General features: G+C 37.5%; 1 protein-coding gene across 1 annotated transcript in view; it reads left to right on the top strand.

The window, feature by feature from the left end:
• The first annotated feature begins 8,984 nt into the window (after positions 1-8,984).
• LOC144634310 (mucin-like protein) overlaps positions 8,985-22,664 on the top strand; it is a 36,978-nt gene continuing 23,298 nt past the window's right edge. Inside the window, exons 1-5 of the mRNA XM_078493225.1 lie at positions 8,985-9,280; positions 14,019-14,069; positions 15,354-15,392; positions 15,579-15,713; positions 16,159-16,191. Coding sequence (XP_078349351.1) covers positions 9,199-9,280; positions 14,019-14,069; positions 15,354-15,392; positions 15,579-15,713; positions 16,159-16,191 — 340 coding nt within the window. The 5' untranslated portion in view covers positions 8,985-9,198. The remainder of the gene's footprint in view (positions 9,281-14,018; positions 14,070-15,353; positions 15,393-15,578; positions 15,714-16,158; positions 16,192-22,664) is intronic.

The following is a 22,664-nucleotide window of genomic DNA, read 5'->3' on the forward strand; positions in this document are numbered from 1 at the left end:
TAGCCTAAAAACATGCCCACATGTCTGGTTAACAAAGCATCAGATAGTTAGATTACAAAGCATTAGGACAAACGAGATAAATATTGATGAAAATCCTTTAATTTTGTGTTATCATCAGGGAACGTACTAACTTTGAAGAAAACGATATCTTACTCTTTTGGCAAGAAGTTCTCGCAAAATAATGGTCACGCCAACAACAAAAAAACCGACCGATCTCCTACAAATTTTTTTATCCTTAACTGTGATTATTCAACCCTACCTCAATCACAGTCCCAATGAAAGCTAGTGTGATCAGGGGCATGAGTACCCGCTCCATATCCACAGATCTTGTAAAGGTAAAGCTAAAAGAAGCTACGAAAGAAATGACGATCTTTTAAAAGTTGAACCTAAAATAGCATTAAATAACTTTAAAAAACCAAAATAGTTTAACTAAAAAAGTTCAACTTTATCGTTTGTTAGGGCCTGTTTACATGGAGAGAGGGTGCCCCGGCTAACCGAGTTACCCGGCTAGAAGGGATGAAACATAGCCCGCCTTTACATGCAGAATTCACAGCCCTTCTGCCCGAGTTGAGACAGAGTTATTGTAGCGTGTCACAGCGTGAGAAAACCATGTAGCTCCAAATGATTGAAGAAAAGTATGACTTTTAACTGAATAATTAAGGCTAGCCGTCTTCAAACCTATTTTGATGTGCACGCTCTTAGAAGTTTACTGCACGTCCATTTATGGGGGAATTCAATCGAAATTCAACCGTCTTTGGTCACCAAATTGAAGTTAAATTTGTTGTTTCGTGAGTTAGGAAAATCATTCCTACGAAAATTTCGAATTAACTAGCTGTTGCTCAAAGAAAAAATTTCCAGCCTACAGATAAAACTAGTTTGATCTAATTTTGGTCAAATAGCACTGTTTGGGTCCAGAATTTATGCATTTAATGCCATTAACTTCAAATTTAATTTTAGAACACACGCAAAGACTTACCCCAGCAAGCCGGGATAGCCCGGGCATAACCGTTTATATGGCAAAAAGCTATTCCACCTAGAAGGCTGCCCGGGCAAGCAGACCGAGTGCCCCGGCAAGGCGGGTTTCCCGTCTTGCATGTAAACGCGTCGATGCGTTTTCTAAAGAAACGTATGAAAAGTTGGCTCGCCCAGGGTAGCTTGTTAGCCGGGTAACTCGGTTAGCCGGGGCACCTGCCTTCCATGTAAACAGGCTCTTAATATGTGTTTAACCTATTCTAATCCACCCATGTTCCCTTAAAATTTTTTAATGCCCCTTTCTTGTTTTTTTTTTCTATGTTGCTAAGTTTCTTTATACTTAAAGCGGTCCTTATTTTCCTCTAAAATCCTCGCCAAAATAGCGCCATCTACGTGTGGCGAGTTTATATCAACTGTCAAAGAAAACCATGAACCACGGCTGCGAAGCCAGAGCAGTCTCAATTTAGAACACCCCTCTGTAACAGACCTGGTGTAACCCGACCTGGTGGGGTGTTTTCAAGTTGCTCTCCCTAGTGTTCTGCCCTCCCTAGTGTTCTGCCCTCTCTAGTGTTTTGCCCTCTCTGGGGTGTTTAGCCCTCCTTAGACGTCCCTGGTCAATTTTATTTCACCCTGGTGTAGACTTAGTTTCCCCCGGTGAAAACTGTTTCCGTGTAAAAAGCTTGAAATTCCTTTCTTGTTTCATTGGATATCGGGTTTGCTGTTGTAAAAAGAAGGAAAAGGGCGGATGATAAATTTTGGTAGCTGCACCAGTACTAGTGACAGTGAAACTTCTCGATTTTCCTCTCTTTCTTACAAGGCCAAATATCCGTGAGATTATACCGACACATGTGATACGATTGGAATGGAAGGGCATAGGAAGAATCAGGTTAAAAATTAAAAGATAAACGAAACAGCGCAGGAAATCACGAAAACAACCTACTGAACGTGTCCCTTAGGAAATAGCCCGAGAACAGGACTTCATTTTCCATGTAAGCATTAGAATGACAGTCGAATTCTTGTTTGTTTTTTTTTTTGTGAGTCTCCTTGATTTCGAGCTGCCTCGTTCAGAAAACAGTCGATGTTTCCTTATAGACCCTTTGCATAACAAATTTGCATAACAATACTTTGTACATCCTTATATTAGCCTCATGTGGATGTTTATTGACAAAGGAATTTTTTACGTAAATGTGAGGCTTAGGATGTATCTGTATTGTTATTCAAATGCGGACGTCATTTATGCAAAGGGTCTATTCCGTCCCCTTTTTCATCCGTTTACCGTCGTCCGACTGACACTCCCCCCCCCCACCACCCCCCCCCCCCAAAAAAAAAAGCATGGATGCTGGCAGATTACAAGGAAGCGTTGGTGCTTCTTTTTTTTTCTCTTTTCTCAGCTGAGTTAAACCACGACATCGATCTGTTCTTCCTCTATTGCCGTCATGTTGCCACCATGGCAACGATGCTTGGGTACCGGGCTTCCTTGTTCCAGTAGATCGCCCCTGAATTTTTTAAGGATTTTTATTTTAATCCGACCGACCGACCCAAAATTAGGAAACGCATTCGACGATAAACAGAGATAAAAGGGGGACGGCCTTAGAATAATCCATCGGGATGTCAAAACTGATCCCTCAGCATGCTAGAATTAAAGAACGTAATTTAGGATCTGCTCAAATAGTACTTTGCAAACAGCGAGAAGTAATGAATTCAGGTCAGTGTGGCCAGCAAATTGAGGTTTTTGAAACACTTCTTTAACCGGGAGCGCTTGTTTTAGCTAACCCTTTGATATGCCGAAGTTTTGGAAGTTAACGCACTTCAGATCTTAAAATATATTTTTGGCCTGTGCCCTGTTTAGAGAGTCTCAATGGGGTTAACCGTTAACCGTAAAACGGCCAAAAAAAATTTGCCGTTATGGGTAAAAATTGGAACATTTTAGCTTTAGCCGTAAAATATGTTAACCGTAAAAAATCATTCGGGTAATTATAAATAAAACAGACTAGATCACTTTATCGTCCCAGAATGGTCATACTAAAGACCTACAATATGCTTTTCAATAATGAAATTATTACTTTTAAATGAAAACTAATTTTTAACTTCTGTAAACCGTAATGGCAATAAATTAACAGTTAGCCGTAAAAAAGCCAAAATTTTAACCGTTAACCGTAAAAGCCACCAACCTATTGAGACCCTACGTTTACAGGTTGTAGAGTTAATTTTTGAATGGCAGCATATTGAAATCAAAATTAAAACTCAAACATCCCTTACCAATTTTGTCAAATACAGATGCAGCTGAAAAGGTACACTATGCCGTCAGTGAATGAATGTCGATGTTAAATCTCCAGAGCATTGGCAAACATAAACTGATCTTTTCGTGCAAAATAAACTCTTTGTCGACAAAAGCTGGTCATTCAATGAATAGCACGTATTGATGGCTGTCTTGGTATTTTGCAGACAATCAGAAAGAATTTGTCACCAAAATACAAAGAGCATTATTTCTTTCAAATAAAGTGGATATTACTAAATGCCTTTTAAAATGGCTTGAAATAGAATTAATTAACGTGGTCCGATTTGCCGAAGAAGCCTTTGACACGTTTGGCAATCTTATAAAATAAAAGATGTATATACAAAGTAAAATCAGTTAAATATCAGGGATGGCTGTTTGGTAGCTTGTGCTCAATAGACAAGACTTCAATATTGAAAAACAAAAGGTTCTTTTCTTTTACTTTCAACTAGAGTGAATATTTCTAGCTATCTTAGGGAATGGCCTGAAAGGGATGTAATAAGTCTGCCCTAGCTTTAAACGACTTTATTTCAACCTTGATTATCTAAAGAAATTAAAAAAAAATGCAAATAAATAATCAGTTTAGTATCGTCTACAGTAATAAATCAAATTCTCAGCGATATTTGATTAGTAACTTTTGATTGGCTTCTGCTTTTGACAGCAATTCAATTATGGTGAATTTTTCATTCAAATGCGGTGAATGTCACTACCCAAAAATTAATGAGGGCTCAAGAAGAATCAAATTATGAATTAAAATAAAATAAAAACGAAAGAGTGCGACACTAAACGTGTCCTTTAGCGGAGAGCCTGAGAAGAAGACCTAATTTTCACTGCCCTTGTAAGCATGGACAAGAACTACAGTCGAATTCCTGTTCTTTTATCCTTGACTTTAAAGGAGAAGTTCACTCCAGAATGGCCATTAATTTTTTTTACGCGAATAAAAAGTTTATGCAAAGATATGTTATTCACCAAAATTTCAGCTTCTAACGAGCGCTTAAACCCTACGAAATCCTTTTCTGAAGTAGCCCAAAACTCGACAACTGAACGCCGCCATCTTGGAGCTGTTAATGTATGCGTGACGTCAAGAGCTCAGCCTGAAGTTGAGCGGGAAAATTTTAATTACTTCAAACTCCTTGTTTCTTTGTAGTGGCTTTTGTTTGTCAAAATTCCTGTTTGTGCAGCTCCATTTTGCTTAAACAGAGCTCCAAGAAATACAAAAAGAGGTATTTCCGTTTTCACCGTCTTTCAATATTTAAAGAACAATTGCTCAAAAGCGGACACAAATATTTGTGTGTTCCGGCGTTAAATCGGGGTCCGATCGAGTTCATTATCGAAGTGCAATTTTCTGCAACTTTTTCAGGTTGATCTATTATTACCTATCCTTCGAGACCCTCGATTTTTCTCGTCGTCCCGCTCGACAATCTGTCTCTGGGTCTCCGAGGATGATCATGTTACCAATGTTGCAGTATTGCATACGGTACGTGCATGTTGCAATCAAGATTTGTGACAAACAGAACATAAACAACCAATAAGTTCATAAACGGCAATGTCGCCAATGTCCTTCGCGGTAATAAACGTCCTCCTCCACTGTTCGCGTCAGTCATGACGACATGAACGCGAACATTGCTGTTTCGTTTTGTTTACAGCATCCATTCTAGTTATTTTACGCCGGACGTTTCCTTGAACATTATAAAAAATTACCAAAGTAGCAGACCGTACCAGTTTGTCGTAGCAGTGCTACTAAAAAGAATATATTTACTTGTTTGCTTGACCACAAATAATCGCCGGGACCTCGATCAAACGCCCCCAGGGTTTATTTAAAAGTTAGCAGTTTTGACCCGGCGTTTATACGAAGCCGGCGTTTAATCGGGGACCCGCGTTTAATCGAGAAAATACGACGAAGTCAACAACAACAACAGAGAGTTTTTTCTGGTTGATTTAAAATCCTACCTGAAATAAAGTAAAAAGTGAAATAGCATAATCGTAATATTGGTTGGTATTGCGTCTGCCTTTTTCTTTTTTTGTGGGTATTTTCACTCAGGAGACTGTATCTGTGATCTTCTTCGAAGCAGTCTTCCGTATAGTTTTCGGAACACACAAATATTTATGTCTGCTTTGCCAGGAATTTTTCGTTTCTGCCCATTCTTATAATCCATTCGTGAGCATTTTTTCTTTTAGATATTGAAAGACGGTGAAAGGTTTTTTGTATCTCTTGGAGCTCTGTTTGAGAAACATGGAGCTGCACAAACAGGCATTTTGACAAACAAAACAAAACAAGGAGTTTTGAGTATTCAAACTTCTAACCTGAAATCATACCCTCCCTCCCTACTACTAAGCGGGGGTATAGGCTGAGCTCTTTGACGTCACGCATACATTACTAGCTCCAAGATGGCGGCGTTCAGTTGTCGAATTTTGGGCTACTTTAGAGAAAGATTTCGTAGGGTTTTAGCGCTCGTTGGAAGCTGAAATTTTGGTGAATAACATATTTTTGTATCAACTTTTTATTGGCGTAAAGAAAATAAATGGCCATTCTGGAGTGAACTTCTCCTTTAAGCTATGCTGCTTCGTATGCCGCCTATAAAGGCAACGTTTTAGAAGCCTGTGGTCTTTCATGTCGTACAAATATTCAAGTTATTACCTTCACAAGGTCACATCTCAGTTAAACAAACACAGTGATGAGCAAAACTTGCAAAGAATTATTGAACACGTGATTACCGCGTGTGGCCAAATTTATAAGATAGTAAGGACAGACGATAAATTATTTTATACTTTGTGGACTCTGAGCTTCAGTGGCTTTCACTTGGTGAAAATATAATTTGCTTAAGTCCGGGTTAAGTCGACTTGCTTTCAAAATTTAATACGTCACTTGACATATACAACAAACAAGGCATGTTCAACACTGAAGGTCTGCATGGGGGTGCTGGATTCTCAGTTTTCAGTTAAAATTCATACATTTCTCAGCTAACAGTTAAAATTTAAAGTTAAATCTCAGTTAACTTCCACTTCTTATTTGCTTTTGCTGTAATGTATCTTAGCGACGGTGTCTTTCTCATTAGCCGAACAGTGTCGAGAAGCATCTGATTATTTCCGTTCACTGTCTTTAGTCTCAGTGACTCTGAACTGTTTGAAATATTTCTATGACATACAGTTTATTACCCATGAAGAGCTCTGAGCCATCTTCCTTAGAACCCTTTTCTCTAGGAATTAACTTCGCGTTTTAATTTTAGAATTTTTATTTCAATTTACTTCGAGGTTCTCAAAATTTTTTATCGTGAAAGCCTGGTGGCATCTCTACTCACCACTACAAAATCCTTGTCGTGTTGAAAAGGCGAACGTCAAACTTGAAAAAGGTGAGAAAGCATGGTGCTGATAAAGTGATTGCTTCTGCCGCTCGCGTTTGTCACTTTGGCTCATTTGAATAGATCGTACCGTTTTGTTCGGTGTTTCCTTCTTCGCCAAGGTATGGAAACTCCAGCTTCTATTAACCTTGTGTAATGTTCGCGTAGTTTTCAGCGTTATCGCCGCTCTGCGCCAAACGTTAGAGCTTTAGCTTCATCTTCTTTCAACTGTTCTTTGTTCGCCATGGCGACAGAAACTTAAAATGACTTTGACAACAACACACAAAGCAACCATATTGTTAGAGGTTCTTGTTAAAGGTTCTTTTAAAAGTCGAAACTCGTCAAATAGTGCGACTTTTCGCGCCGTTTTAATTCGTCGTAAGACGATCGTAAGGCCACTCGGGCGCATAGTCTGCGTGGTCACACAACTTATGTTACGCTAGCGTTATCTACAGGTAACGGATAGTCATAGTGTTTAAAGCTGAGGGTCTATCCCATAAGTAAAGACAAAGCTAAAAGTGACTGTAAATTAAAATTTTTAAGTAAAACTTACGCTGTATCCAGCTCTCATTTTTGACAATTTCTTTAAGAGTATCAATAAAGTGCATCAATATCAAACCAGACTGGCAAGTAAGATTTCATACTATCTGCCAAAAGCAAGGATTAATTACGGCAAATTTAACATTCGTTTTTTCGGTGCTAAAATTTGGAATTCCATTGATGACTCACTTAAATCTAAGAGTCGTGTTTGTTTCAAAAATCTCTTAAAAGAATTGATTATCTCCAACTACTAACTGGTTACATTGATGAACTTTATTTTTCTTTTCTGTGTGTACATACACTTTTCTCTTTTTTTTGTTCCCTGTGTGTGTGTGTGTGTGTGTGTGTGAATGGAAATCGTGTCCCGTTTTTTTTTTTATACTGTGTAAACTTAATTGCAATATTTTTTTCCGCTTTGCCCAGCCACTTAGCTCGATTAGCCTTAGCTATTTCTAAGTGGCTGTGCTCTTTTTTTATTGTAAATTTTCCCTCTTGCTTGTATTTATTTATTGTAACTTTTCTGGGCACAAATAAAGATTGTTGTTGTTGTTGTTGTTGTCTCACTATCTAGGCCAAAAAGATCAACCATCTCAGCTGATTGTCACAGTTTTTTTGAACATTTTTCAACTACCAGCTTAAAAAACCTGCCATTTCTCAGCTGACAGCTAAAATTGTTGCCAATTCGCAGCTATCAGTTAAGGGTCTGCATATTATGCAGACCCTTAATACTCGATCACACAGATTTGTGGTTAGGTGAATGCATTGTCGGGCCTTCCTATTGAAGAATTGGATCAGCCTGCGGGTGATTTTACATGGCCCTGTAGACTTGTTGCTAAAAACCTGATGAACAACCAGGTTTTACCGGGTCTGTTACAGAGGGGTGTTTTAGACTTTCACGCTGAGCCCACTGTACTCGCGGCTCGCGGTTTCGCTGCTTGGAGCAAACTAGGGAATGTCGTACACTTTTCGATTTAAATGTAGCTAAAGTTGTAGTAGCTCCTAAAGTACAGCTTTTACAGCAATCTCAAAAGGAAGCGTCTTTAATAGCCTTTTCAACAAAGCTGGCGATGTCACTTTTGTTGCCCGCGATGACTTGCGCGCCAAACCAATTCTTGACATTGTGCTACCTTTGACGTTCGCTTGCACGTGATGTGTTTTTAGTCTTGAGCCTTTAGGTGATTAAAGACACCTAAATGAGATTAAAAACCCAGTACGCTACCAAAGTTAACAGACGTCTCAATTGTTGTGAAGGGTGGGTGGGTTCAGCTTGCAGAAATACAAAATCTTGTTCACCTGCTCAGCAGAATAAAAGCATTTGCATAGATTTAAATTCATTTAAACTGCAGTCGTGCTCGATTTGCTACCCAGTTCAATGGTATAACCTTAATAAAGGTTTCAAACATCAATTCTGAACTGTTCACGGTTGGAATACAGCTTCGATTTAATTAATTACGAATGAACATTTGTAAGAAAATGCTAACAAATATTCGTCGTTGATTAAGATTAACCCCATTGTTGTGAACTGAGACCTGTTTTTCCCAAACACCTTTTTTACATCTAAGGCGACCAGATTGTTGTTGACAACGTTAGTTTGTTTATATTAACTGACGAAATTCTATTTGACGATTCAGTGAGCGAAAAATAAAGGTTTTCACGAGATAAAAGATAGCGAATACTTGTGAGAAAAACATTTACTCCAGCTGCGTATTTCGCTGGGGGGCAGCCTGTTAGCGTTTTTCCTGTTTCCCTTAAGCCATGTGAATGGTCAACACCTTAGTTACAAATATTTCGTCGTCATAACAAAATCATACAAGTTCTTTTGTATACAAGACAGAAATTTTGTGGAATATGCATTTGCTGATCTGAAATTTGAGGATCAAATTACACGGTTTCAAATTTCTGCTTTGTAGAGCAAAACCACTGTCTTTCTCACTTCCTACGTTTCCAGGATTTACAGATAAATCACGCACGTGAAACGAGTTTTGGAAAACGCAAGTAGCGTGAAATTTTTGGGAAGGGCTATCAAGCTATCTTGGAAGCCGGTGCGCCATCAAGTGTTTAAACGCGTATAAAATGGCGGGGCCGAAGCACTTTGCAGAATTTGCCACCTTTTTCGGGGTGTTGCTTTGCCTGGCGTCTAACAATCTCTCTGAAGGTACCATTTTTTCATATTTATTACTCGTGTAAAGTATATTAAATAGTTCACGTAGGTTCTCCATTAAGACGAAAGGTAAATTTTTTAATTAGTATACCGTGTATATTTTTTTCGTCATCACGTTTTTGATGTATTTTGTTGAAACGTGTGATGCTAAGTTATATCTGTTATGAACCTCAAACGTACACATTCTATTACACCACGAACTAAAAACAACACTTAGTCTGGTAAATTTTTCGCCTTGAAACCTTCAATAAGTATATACCGGCGCGTTCAGGTGTATTCCTCTTCAAATCTTATGACGATTTGCATGGTTCGAAACCATTTCATATTTTGCAAGTTTTCTTTGTACAAATAAGTGCGGTAAAAGTGATCGTAGAATTCATGTTTGAATTATTAATAAAATTGTTCACTGAAAACTTTATATTGCCCAAAAATTGTCTGCTGGGTCCGTGATCTCGGTACATCGTATTTTCAAGTAATTTATTCATTTCACAATGATAAGTGTTTGCAAGCTAAAAATTCCGTATTCCAACAGCTGTTTTCGTCAGCTTTGAATAACAATTCTCTTGAGTTCGGTTACTGGAATATTTAAAGCAAGCTTACTATCAATGTACTCCATAGCGAACGAATAATTGCGGTTACTTCTCGTATAGACGAAAAATAAACTAATCCACGAGCGAGTGCGTCGATGATATTGGAGAAACCTTGGATACTAAAGAAAATGTGGAAATATTAGTTTGAGTTTTAACGAAAGCGGATGTTTTTAATAAATTTAGCACGTTGTCTTTAATGCACAGACGCGAAGCACCTTTCAGTTTATTTTATGAAGATGATCGATGGACCATGTTAAAATCGTGTAAAATCTTTTTTTTATTTACATTATTGATAAATAATTTTTAAATAAACCGATAAGAAAGACAACTATCAGAATAGAAACCAAAACACACATCTAGGTTCGTTAAGGAATCGAGGAAAAAGTAATGTTCCCAAGGTATCATCAAATTAACAGCAGCTCAAGATTTGCATGTTGAAAACCTATATCATGCTGTTTCAAATGAGCATGCTATTTCAAATGTTTCACAAAGAAAACTCGATATGATACCGTGGTTGCCTAGTTGCATGTCAATACAATGAGAAAACAACTTCACGGGATAAAACATCTGCGATCTAACAGGTCAAAACAAATCGCAACATTTTAAATACACACCCCAAAATAAACTACAAACACATAAAAATATCGCAAAAAAATTGCACTAAAAATTACGCAAGTTCATCTTTAGCAAAGTTCGGTCTGTAGCACGTGACCAAACTCTAAAGCGACAGTTTTAAAATTGAAGACATCAGATAGTGTTGTCGTCGGTTTTTCAGGAGACCAATTGGAAAGAAGTAGCATAGAGAAACAATCATTCATGGTTTGTCGAATGAAATCCATCGATCATAGAACAGGTCCATTATTGCATTCACGCGTTAATTGACAAAATTACATCGCTAAATGAAAGATGCCCTGCGGCTATTTTTCGGTGATATTACCATACGAAAATAGATTAAGCTGAGCCTAATGTAAATTATTTGCTACGAGATCATTCCAGAAATAGTATTTATTCTGGATTATTGCGAAAACAACTTTTTACTCGGCGGGACGCCAAGGGAAACAAAATATACCGGCTTAGCTTGAAAACCGAATCGCTTTTTCTGGAAACAACCCTAACTTTCTACTTAACCGTAACAGAAATCCGTACTAGTTTTTTGGGGGTTATGGAAATTCAGTATTAGTATATATTTAAGTACGACAAGACATGTACGTTTTTAAGATTATATCAGTCATCGTATTAATAATTAATCAAATATATGCGACGGGAAAAAGGAGGCGATCACGCGAAATGGAATGGCTATGACTTGCAAATACTGAACATAGACATAAGTCGGTACTGAAAGACTAATATTTCTGTTCTTGGCCTTCGACTGATTAATTTTTAATGCACTTTTCATCTTCACTAAGACAAGACAAACGTAAAACACCAGTTGGAGGCATAGTTAAAATTTCCCGGCTCAGTTGTTCTTGACATTTTGTTTTGTTTCGTGAGACCCACAAGACGCCATTCGCGTTGTTCTTGACATTTTGTTTTGTTTCGTGAGACCCACAAGACGCCAGTCGCGTTGTTCTGTCAAAACATAATTAAAGGCATTTTATTTTAAGAGAAACAAAAGGAAAAAACTAATTAGCAAGCTAAGAGCCTTCCTACTGTTCTGCTCACGTGAATTACTTCAGCCTACGTAAATGCAAGTGCGCAATTTATAATTTTGGAACGGTGTTGCAATTGAAATCATTCTTTACACATGGAAATTTTAACTTCACGATAATTCACTGTATTTTATACTATAAAATAGCTTAAACTCTCACGGGTATATCTTTCTTGCCAAAAAGACTTTATCGGAGTGTAATAGAGAACAGATATTACATAACAGTTAGTTCATAGTTACCGTCCAATTTTTCTCGCGAACAAAACGAAAAAACAAATAATGTCGTAATCTTGTTACTTTGCTTATTGTTTTTATCCCTGTAGCAATTTCATAAAATAAATAGACCCTCTTTTATTATATCTTCATACTCTGATAAAGATGAAAGCACGTCATTTCACACCCTTAAATGACTACGAGAGCTCTCGCCTGCAGCTCGGTTTTCTCAAGCCTACATCATCACTGGAGCGAAATAACGTCAAGGTGGTAATTGTGATCTTTGTCAGGGCATGCCGATGGAGAACGAGGTTTACCGTTTCGTAAAATGATTATATATGCACCTCCGTGCTCTCTCTGAACAGTTTGTTAACTATCACCGTGGAAGAAGATGTAAATAAATTACAATGTTATAACAAGATTTGTATTACGACGATTTATACCTTAACAACATGCAAAAACTTTTAGACAAAAATTCGAATGTCCGAAAAAGAGGCCAAGGCAATGAAATTTTAAGATAGTAACAGTTTGCATTTGACTGATGTGAGAAATAAAGATATTGACAAATTATGCAACGCGAAAGAACTTGTAGCAGGAACTTTTTAGACACAAGTAAACGAAAGGAAGATATGTTTCAAACTGAAGCTAATATCAACCATTAATGTGGCAATTACGGAATTATACAGATTAAGCTTGCAAGGAGCAAGAACTCTTTACTAAATTTACCTCAGTACGAAACTTTAAATCTTTCTTAAAGATGTTACTTAACAGATGGCGTAAGTTCAGAAATTTATAGGGGCTTTGGATTTTAACAGATTTTTCAACAGCCAACCTTTATATTTGTGTCGTAGGAAACCGAAAAATAATGGTCCATTTTAAATAAAAATTGCTTTATTAGAGCACTGAAACTTTTAAAAAGTGTCTTTGACTGCGGATGGAAATGGATTGCAACTTGAAAAATGGAGGCTAAACTTTTCAAGTTGTTTTCACGCGTCTTCAAAACGTCGATATTTATAGCCGAAGTTTGATTTCTATTCACAAATTTATAGGCTATATCTTCCTTTAAATGCTCAAAGATAATGTTTTTCATGGGCTTAGTTGCCACTAATTTCAGAACAGTTAGACCAAAAATTAAATCTACGTAATCCCCGTGACATAGCTCCTTTAACCTCGTGTCCGAGTTCGTCGTTCGTAACCCGTGTCAACTTTGTACGCTATTGACCTTGATTCTTTTTTTTTTGCTTTATCGTTACTTGTCAGCAATTTTTCTACTTAAGTAAACTACTATTTCCTTACGTTGAAGATGTTTTTACATCAAAAAAATGACTGGATGTATTGTGAAATGGCAATAACTATTTAAATGACCACATTACAATCCAGACCAAACACGGAATACAGTGGAACCCCGTTAATACGGACACCAAGGGGACATGCCAAAGTGTCCGTATTGAGCGGGGTCTCAGAAAAAGTCACGGATACATGTTTTATCGACACAAAGACACAGGCAAACGTTTTTACGGCAACAAAACGCTGTTTAATTGTACTATAACTGTAAGAAATACAAAGTGTGATCTCTCTGACTAAAATTAATAGTTTTTTACGAAAACCTCGAACTAAACTTTAATAAACTCAACAGTGGAATTATTTGAAAATGTCGCAACTTTACTATATACAAAAAATAAAACGCATTTCAACAGCAACATAACGTTTTCTATAAAATTTCCTTTGTAACTGAAACTCTGACCGTGACCGTTCTTAAACTCTACAAACTTATTTGTAAAAGTCGGTAACTTTGCACGGAAGCTATTAGCTTGCATTGCGACACAGCCAGGCAGACTGAAGATTCGACAAAACCTTTGCAAGTCACGCTATTAAGCTACTCTTTGTGATAAAATCGTTTAAACTCGTCGAATTCTGTCATTATTTGACCAGGGTGAAGTTAGCAAATAATCACGACAATAAAAATTGACAGTGCACAGATAAACAGTGTCCGTAAAGCGGGGTGGACAATGTATGACAGTTTGTTACTTGGGACACGGTAAAGTGTCCATTGTCCGTATTAACGAGTGTTCGTATTAAGCGGGTTAATTTAAGATAAAATGTATGAGGTTTTCGTCGGGACCAACGAAACTGTCCGTAATAGCGGGGCGTCCGTATTAAGCGGGTGTCCGTAAAGCGGGGTTCCACTGTACTTAATTTATAAATCTATAACCCCCTTTAGTCCCACGCCACAATATTTTTTTACTGAGGTGTAAGCTGATATGCAAGGTCTTGTTATTAGGTTCGTCTTCAAGCACAACTGCATCGTCTTCAAGTGTATCTACACCTTCAGGTAATGTATAGAAAATGTATCTTTCCCGGGGGGGGGGGGGGGTACTCAAAGAAGTTTTATACGGGGAGGCTCCGCCCCAAGTTCTAACCCCTTACCCTTTTATAAACCATTTTTGACAGAAATTGTACCCCTTTCGTATACCTTTAACTGAAAAAAGGTACCCCTCTCATATACCTGAGAGACATGGCGTGGACTTAAAATAGGACGTTTTCTTGTCATTTTTATGTAGCGCTTAATGAATTAAAATAATACAGCCATAAATTGCGTCTGTTCGAAATATTTTAATTAAAGGCCCTTTTAAATAGCCAAATGACAGATTTCCATACCCTTTCATATACTTAAAGTCGTGAAATCCCTACCCTTTTATATACCTGAAGCCTGAAAAAGGTACCCCTTTCGGGCGGAGCCTCCCCGTATAGGCCATTATAGGGAGTACCCCCCCCCCCCGGGTATCTTTACACTGTCAAAAGGGGACCGGCGAATTTTTGGGGTAACCTGTCAGATGTTAAAGGGGCTATGTCACGGTATTTTAGGTAATTCTATTTATTTTCGTTATTTAAGAGCCCTAAACTTCAATTTGGCAGAGGAAAACTATTTTATTGGCAAAATCACGGCCACATAACAAACGAGGATGATTTTCGAGCATTGTAAATGACACTTACGTACAAATTGAGATAAACTTGAAAAATGTCGGGCCGGCGTTTTCCAAGTTTACCCGAATGCAATCCGTTTTAATCTTCTCGAATTTTGCCCATCCATGCCCGTTTTTGGCCTTTCTGTGTTTCTTTTAAGTTCTTCTACAGTTTTAAGCCATATTTGTGATATTTCAGTCAATTCTATGACCAGTTGGTCAGTGCCGAAATTGCCTAAAAATACGTGACATAGCCCCTTTAAGGAGTAAGTAACCTGTGATGGACTAATATCTCAATCAGGGAAATAAATAATACATTTAGTTGCTTTATGCGACATAGAAACTAGAGTTACGCGTTTGGGTCTCATGATACACAGGACTTTAACGCTTTATTAATACCTTTATATTTGTTAACCCCTGTCAAAATTTAAATCCGAAGTAAGTTTAAATGATTTGTAATTTGTTGCATTATTAGCCTCATTTGAGCAATTGCATGCAAGCTGTGCGTCCTATTCAGAAGATACATTAAATCAAGTCCAGCTAGAATTATTTCAATTGATCAGCGATCATAATTGTGGCAACCATCCATTATATTTAAAAGTGTTTTTATTGTTACTTATTACGATTAACAGTAATCTCTTTTTCACCAACAGGCGGGTTGGTGTGTGTCTGCTCTTCTCCGTGGTCCTCAAGTAAGTATCACGGATCTAAGTTTACCTAGCCAGTAAAGAGTAGAAATAAAGTTCTTTGCATTTTGCCAACTTGAATTTCAGCTTCTCACCCAGAGCTACGTTTTTCAATGCACAATTGTGTGGACTTTGATTTGTTATGAGATAAGGAACTTTCGATAAAAGTTTTCCTCTCTTCCAACCCCTTAGGTTCATCTTCCAGCGCGTCACAGCCGAGTACCACGGCCTGGACTAGTACTGTGTCCCAGTCGAATTCCTCCTCGTCTAGTGTGTCCCACTCAAGTTCATCTTCGGCTAGTGTGTCCCAGTCGAGTTCATCCTCAGGTTTGACCACATGCTTGATATTTACTATTTCGTAACACACTGCAATTATCTCACACCTAGATGTAAGAATTTTTACCCAGAAAAAAGAGATATTGATTGTTTAACTAAAAATTGTACCCTCTATACATCAAAAGTACTTTGAACCGTTTGTTTGTTATCGGTTTATTGCCGCGGAAGTTGCGTTGCAATTCCCTTGCCCTGGGGACATTCTTATGTCCAAGTCTGTAAGAGACAGATAGCCTTACTTTAGTGGATGAGGCGGCAAGTAGAAAAAATGAGAACGTTTTCCTGATCAGAAATTGTCTCGAGTTACGCTGTTTGTAAATGGGGACTTAAAAAGATAGAGTTTCAGTAGGGTGACAGGTGATTAAATCGAGGTTTTTTCGGTAATTTTTTTTGACGTTAGGCCGTTTTACTTTTCTAATCTCTTAAAATTTTCTTGCAGCACAATCGTGTTCCTGCTACTACCCGACTTTAGGTAAGCTAAGATTTCCACTTCCCTTTTAGAAGTTGCATTATATCTGCTATGTTCTTGCAATAACTTTATTTCAAATAATAACACATCGATAGAAAGATTAATAATTAAAAAGCATGAACTATGTTCTTGCTTAAGTAATCGTCTTACAAATCTCAATCAATTCTATCTCCCATTAAATACTATAGTGCTTTTTTGAGTAGGGTAAGGAGACGTCATTGCATTTGTTAGAATTTTTAATTCATGAACTTAGCACTGCCTTTTCCTGTTTCCTGTGAAGTCAAAATTTTCCCTTTAGGTGAATGTATATAATAATAATAAAATAATAATAATAATAATAATAATGACAATCTGAAAGCCATTGAGGTGGGCATTCCTGTTGGACTGATCCAGAGATGTGCATTGTTGGGGTCGGCAAGAATTCTTAGGAAAGTGCTGGAGATGTAGAAAGAAGAGAAAAAAGCAAACAAGGGGTGTTTCTTGGCTTCCCTAGGCAATTTGTTGTTGCCCGGAGCCAATGAAAAAACCAGCTTCTATATTATCAATAGCTGTATGAATCTTTAATAATAATAATAGTAATAATAATAATAATAATGTAGCAGTTCAAGCGGATACAAAGTCTAAGGAAAAGGAAGACGAAAAGATAGAAAAATATCAAGACCTAGTTAGGGAAATAAGAAAAATGTGGCAAAAGTGATTCCGATAGTGATGGGTACACTGGGAACAGTCCCAAGGAGACTTCCTGAATACCTGAGAATCATTGGGGTCGGTACACCAGTGGAGATGACACAGAAGACTTTTTTTAGAAATTTAAACACTGGGTTTTTATTAAACGTGTAATGTTCTTTTTTCTTTTTTTTTTTTATATGGAGACCGGATAGCTGATAATGCCGATTTTCACTTATTGTTAAATAAATAAACGTGTCTTTAAACGACACATATCTATCACTTGGTAAAATAAAGGTCTCGTGTTCGAGTGTAAAGTACCAGTTTAACAATATCGTTCCGCTTCGGGCTTAGCCCTTCATCAGTGGAAGTCAAGTTGCTGTTTCGTTGCGAGACTTGCTCGCGCCACGAAAAACATATTAAGGTGGCTGATAACGATAACGGTTTTCAGCATTTTGCAGAACTTATACTTTGATGGATCGGTGCTACAACACTTTATCGATTGCCTTTACAGTAATGGTTTGAAACAAATGCCCAATTGCGATCATTGGTCAACAGGCTGCGATCATTTTCTTGACATTAACGATTATCATAGCAATAGTATAACCTGTTAAAAACACCCTTCAATTTAGCTTTAAGTGCATAGAACTCAAAATGAGCTCGTTTGCCCCTCTTTTTTTATTATTAAGTTATAATCAGCATGTCATGACACAACTTTTGGCAATTCTATCAGAGTGGTTCAGAGCCACCTTAATATACAAAAAATACATGTAAAATGATATTATGAAAATATTAGAAATAACAAAATTCACTGCCAATCAAAATTTAAAAAATCAATAAAATTTAAAAACATTTTCACTTGAGTGTCGAAAGTAAATTGCGTTTGCTTTGGTTTTACATTACTACGCTTAGTGATTGGCTTAAAAATCTCGCGCCACTTTCTCAGCCAATCAGGAGTAAAACCAAAACCAATCGTGACTTGCTCGCGCACGTTTTTCCGCGCTTCGTGCCAGCTACATGTATTTGCTTCGAGTTTTGATTGGTTCACTGGATTGTCTGTGTCCTTTGTGATTGGCCAGAGTAATTACTTTGGTTTTGGTTTTACGACACTCAATTGAAAACTGCTCTAATATGGCAATTACGGAATTATACAGATTAAGCTTGCAAGGAGCAAGAACTCTTTACTAAATTTACCTCAGTACGAAACTTTAAATCTTTCTTAAAGATGTTACTTAACAGATGGCGTAAGTTCAGAAATTTATAGGGGCTTTGGATTTTAACAGATTTTTCAACAGCCAACCTTTATATTTGTGTCGTAGGAAACCGAAAAATAATGGTCCATTTTAAATAAAAGTTGCTTTATTAGAGCACTGAAACTTTTAAAAAGCGTCTTTGACTGCGGATGGAAATGGATTGCAACTTGAAAAATGGAGGCTAAACTTTTCAAGTTGTTTTCACGCGTCTTCAAAACGTCGATATTTATAGCCGAAGTTTGATTTCTATTCACAAATGTATAGGCTATATCTTCCTTTAAATGCTCAAAGATAATGTTTTCCATGGGCTTAGTTGCCACTAATTTCAGAACAGTTAGACCAAAAATTAAATCTACGTAATCCCGGTGACATAACTCCTTTAACCTCGTGTCCGAGTTCGTCGTTCGTAACCCGTGTCAACTTTGTACGCTATTGACCTTGATTCTTTTTTTCTTTTTTTTTTTGCTTTATCGTTACTTGTCAGCAATTTTTCTACTAAAGTAAACTGCTATTTCCTTACGTTGAAGATGTTTTTACATCAAAAAAAATGACTGGATGTATTGTGAAATGGCAATAACTATTTAAATGACCACATTTCAATCCAGACCAAACACGGAATATAGTGGAACCCCGTTAATACGGACACCAAGGGGACGTGCCAAAGTGTCCGTATTGAGCGGGGTCTCAGAAAAAGTCACGGATACATGTTTTATCGACACAAAGACACAGGCAAACGTTTTTACGGCAACAAAAAGCTGTTTAATTGTACTATAACTGTAAGAAATACAAAGTGTGATCTCTCTGACTAAAATTAATAGTTTTTTACGAAAACCTCGAACTAAACTTTAATAAACTCAACAGTGGAATTATTTGAAAATGTCGCAACTTTACTATATACAAAAAATAAAACGTAACATAACGTTTTCTATAAAATTTCCTTTGTAACTGAAACTCTGACCGTGACAGTTCTTAAACTCTACAAACTTATTTGTAAAAGTCGGTACCTTTGCACGGAAGCTATTACCTTGCATTGCGACACAGCCAGGCAGACTGAAGATTCGACAAAACCTTTGCAAGTCACGCTATTAAGCTACCCTTGTAATAAAATCGTTTAAACTCGTCGAATTCTGTCATTATTTGACCAGGGTGAAGTTAGCAAATAATCACGACAATAAAAATTGACAGTGCACAGATAAACAGTGTCCGTAAAGCGGGGTTGGCAATGTATGACAGTTTGTTACTTGGGACACGGTAAAGTGTCCATTGTCCGTATTAACGAGTGTCCGTATTAAGCGGGTTAATTTAAGATAAAATGTATGAAGTTTTCGTCGGGACCAACGAAACCGTCCGTAATAGCGGGGCGTCCGTATTAAGCGGGTGTCCGTAAAGCGGGGTTCCACTGTACTTAATTTATAAATCTATAACCCGCTTTAGTCCCATATTTTTTTACTGAGTTGTTAGCTGATATGCAAGGTCTTGTTATTAGGTTCGTCTTTAAGCGCATCTGCATCGTCTTCAAGCGCATCTGTATCGTCTTCAAGTGTATCTACACCTTCAGGTAACGTATAGAAAATATCTGTACACTGTCAAAAGGGGACCGGCGAATTGTTGGGTAACCTGTCAGATGTTAAAGGGGCTATGTCACGGTATTTTAGGTAATTCTATTTATTTACGTTAATTAAGAGCTCTAAACTTCAAATTGGCAGAGCAAAACTATTTTATTGGCAAAATCACGGCCACATAACAAACGAGGATGATTTTCGAGCATTGTAAATGACATTTACGTACAAATTGAGATAAACTTGAAAAGTGTCGGGCCGACGTTTTCCAAGTTTACCCGAATGCAATCCGTTTTAATCTTCTCGAATTTTGCCCATCCATGCCCCTTTTTGGCTTTTCTGTGTTTCTTTTGAGTTCTTCTACAGTTTTAAGCCATATTTGTGATATTTCAGTCAATTCTATGACCAGTTGGTCAGTGCCGAAATTGCCTAAAAATACGTGACATAGCCCCTTTAAGGAGTAAGTAACCTGTGATGGACTAATATCTCAATCAGGGAAATAAATAATACATTTAGGTGCTTTATGCGACATAGAAACTAGAGTTACGCGTTTGGGTCTCATGATACACAGGACTTTAACGCTTTATTAATACCTTTATATTTGTTAACCCCTGTCAAAATTTAAATCCGAAGTAAGTTTAAATGATTTGTAATTTGTTGCATTATTAGCCTCATTTGAGCAATTGCATGCAAGCTGTGCGTCCTATTCAGAAGATACATTAAATCAGAGTCCAGCTAGAATTATTTCAATTGATCAGCGATCATAATTGTGGCAACCATCCATTATATTTAAAAGTGTTTTTATTGTTACTTATTACGATTAACAGTAATCTCTTTTTCACCAACAGGCGGGTTGGTGTGTGTCTGCTCTTCTCCGTGGTCCTCAAGTAAGTATCACGGATCTAAGTTTACCTAGCCAGTAAAGAGTAGAAATAAAGTTCTTTGCATTTTACCAACTTGAATTTCAGCTTCTCACCCAGAGCTACGTTTTTCAATGCACAATTGTGTGGACTTTGATTTGTTATAAGATAAGGAACTTTCGATAAAAGTTTTCCTCTCTTCCAACCCCTTAGGTTCATCTTCCAGCGCGTCACAGCCGAGTACCACGGCCTGGACTAGTACTGTGTCCCAGTCGAGTTCATCTTCGGCCAGTGTGTCCCAGTCGAGTTCTTCCTCGGCTAACGTCACGGATTCCTCCTCGTCTAGTGTATCTCCATCGAGTTCTTCCTCGGCTAGCGTCACGGATTCCTCCTCGTCTAGTGCGTCTCCGTCGAATTCCTCCTCGTCCAATGTGTCCCAGTCGGATTCCTCCTCGTCTAGTGTGTCCCACTCAAGTTCATCTTCGGCTAGTGTGTCCCAGTCGAGTTCATCCTCAGGTTTGACCACATGCTTGATATTTACTATTTCGTAACACACTACAATTATCTCACACCTAGATGTAAGAATTTTTACCCAAAAAAAAGAGATATTGATTGTTTAACTAAAAATTGTACCCTCTATACATCAAAAGTACTTTGAACCGTTTGTTTGTTATCGGTTTATTGCCGCGGAAGTTGCGTTGCAATTCCCTTGCCCTGGGGACATTCTTATGTCCAAGTCTGTAAGGGACAGATAGCCTTACTTCAGTTGATGAGGCGACAAGTAGAAAAAAGAGAACGTTTTCCTGATCAGAAATTGTCTCGAGTTACACTGTTTGTAAATGGGGACTTAAAAAGATAGAGTTTCAGTAGGGTGACAGGTGATTAAATCGAGGTTTTTTCGGTAATTTTTTTTTTGACGTTAGGCCGTTTTACTTTTCTAATCTCTTAAAATTTTCTTGCAGCACAATCGTGTTTCTGCTACTACCCGACTTTAGGTAAGCTAAGATTTCCACTTCCCTTTTAGAAGTTGCATTATATCTGCTATGTTCTTGCAATAACTTTATTTCACATAATAACACATGATTAATAATTAAAAAGCATGAACTATGTTCTTGCTAAGTAATCGTCTTACAAATCTCAATTAATTCTATCTCCCATTTTATACCATGCCATAGAAAATACAGCCAATCAGAATACAGGAAAGCCGTTGTATATTCGACGGTATTCGACCCAACCTTCCCATTGTGCGCTGCGATCTTATTCTCGATGAAATTTAGTGAGCGTATTTTCTATGGCATGGTATAAAATAGTTACACAACACTTTCTCGTGGTATACTATGGGATATCCCACTTGTCACTTGTATTTTCTTCGTATACACACTCGCCTAAAGGCTCGTGTGTATACCGAGAAAATACAAGTGACTCGTGTGATATTCCATAGTATACCACTCGAAAGCGTTGCATAACTAGTATAAATACTATAGTGCTTACATGTAAAATGATATTATGAAAATATTAAACATCTTCTTTGAGTGGGACTCTTTGCGCGGATAACGATTCAAAGCTGATATTTTGAAGAATTTTCTTGGTCTCACCATATTAAATAAATAAATAAATATAATAAAATATAAATAAAATATAAATTAATGAAATATAAAGGACCAAAAATTGCTTGTTTCATCGTTCAGGTGTTGGGAAGGGGCACTCCAAATGATGGATCCCCTGTGGGAAATAGAGTGCTTCATATAATCATTATTTTTTTTCCGTTTAAAAACGTGGTTGTGTTCCTGAGACCGTACTTGTTTTCCTCCTTGACTATGATGTGTTGTACCTGGGCGGTGTTAAATCATTATATACCTTGTATACCAATTACCAAGTAAGTCCTATTTTGTACTTGAAAAAGAAGGAGTACCATTTCGCTTTAGTTTAAGCATGGGCAGAGGGTATTTCACGCAAGAAAAAATATAAATTAGGCAGACAGTGAAATACTGCCCCAAACAAGGCGTTACAGCAGAGAGTAGGTAGCTATGAATCGAGAGGTCTAGATCTGATGCGATGGGCCATCATTAATTTGTTATGCTATGTTGACTTATAAACTCATTACCATTGTTTAGTAACACCAAGCTCAAGCAGCAGTG

This window comes from Oculina patagonica, chromosome 13, assembly GCF_052425735.1.
Source record: "Oculina patagonica isolate OP01 chromosome 13, crgOcupat, whole genome shotgun sequence".
NCBI classification, from domain to species: domain Eukaryota; kingdom Metazoa; phylum Cnidaria; class Anthozoa; order Scleractinia; family Oculinidae; genus Oculina; species Oculina patagonica.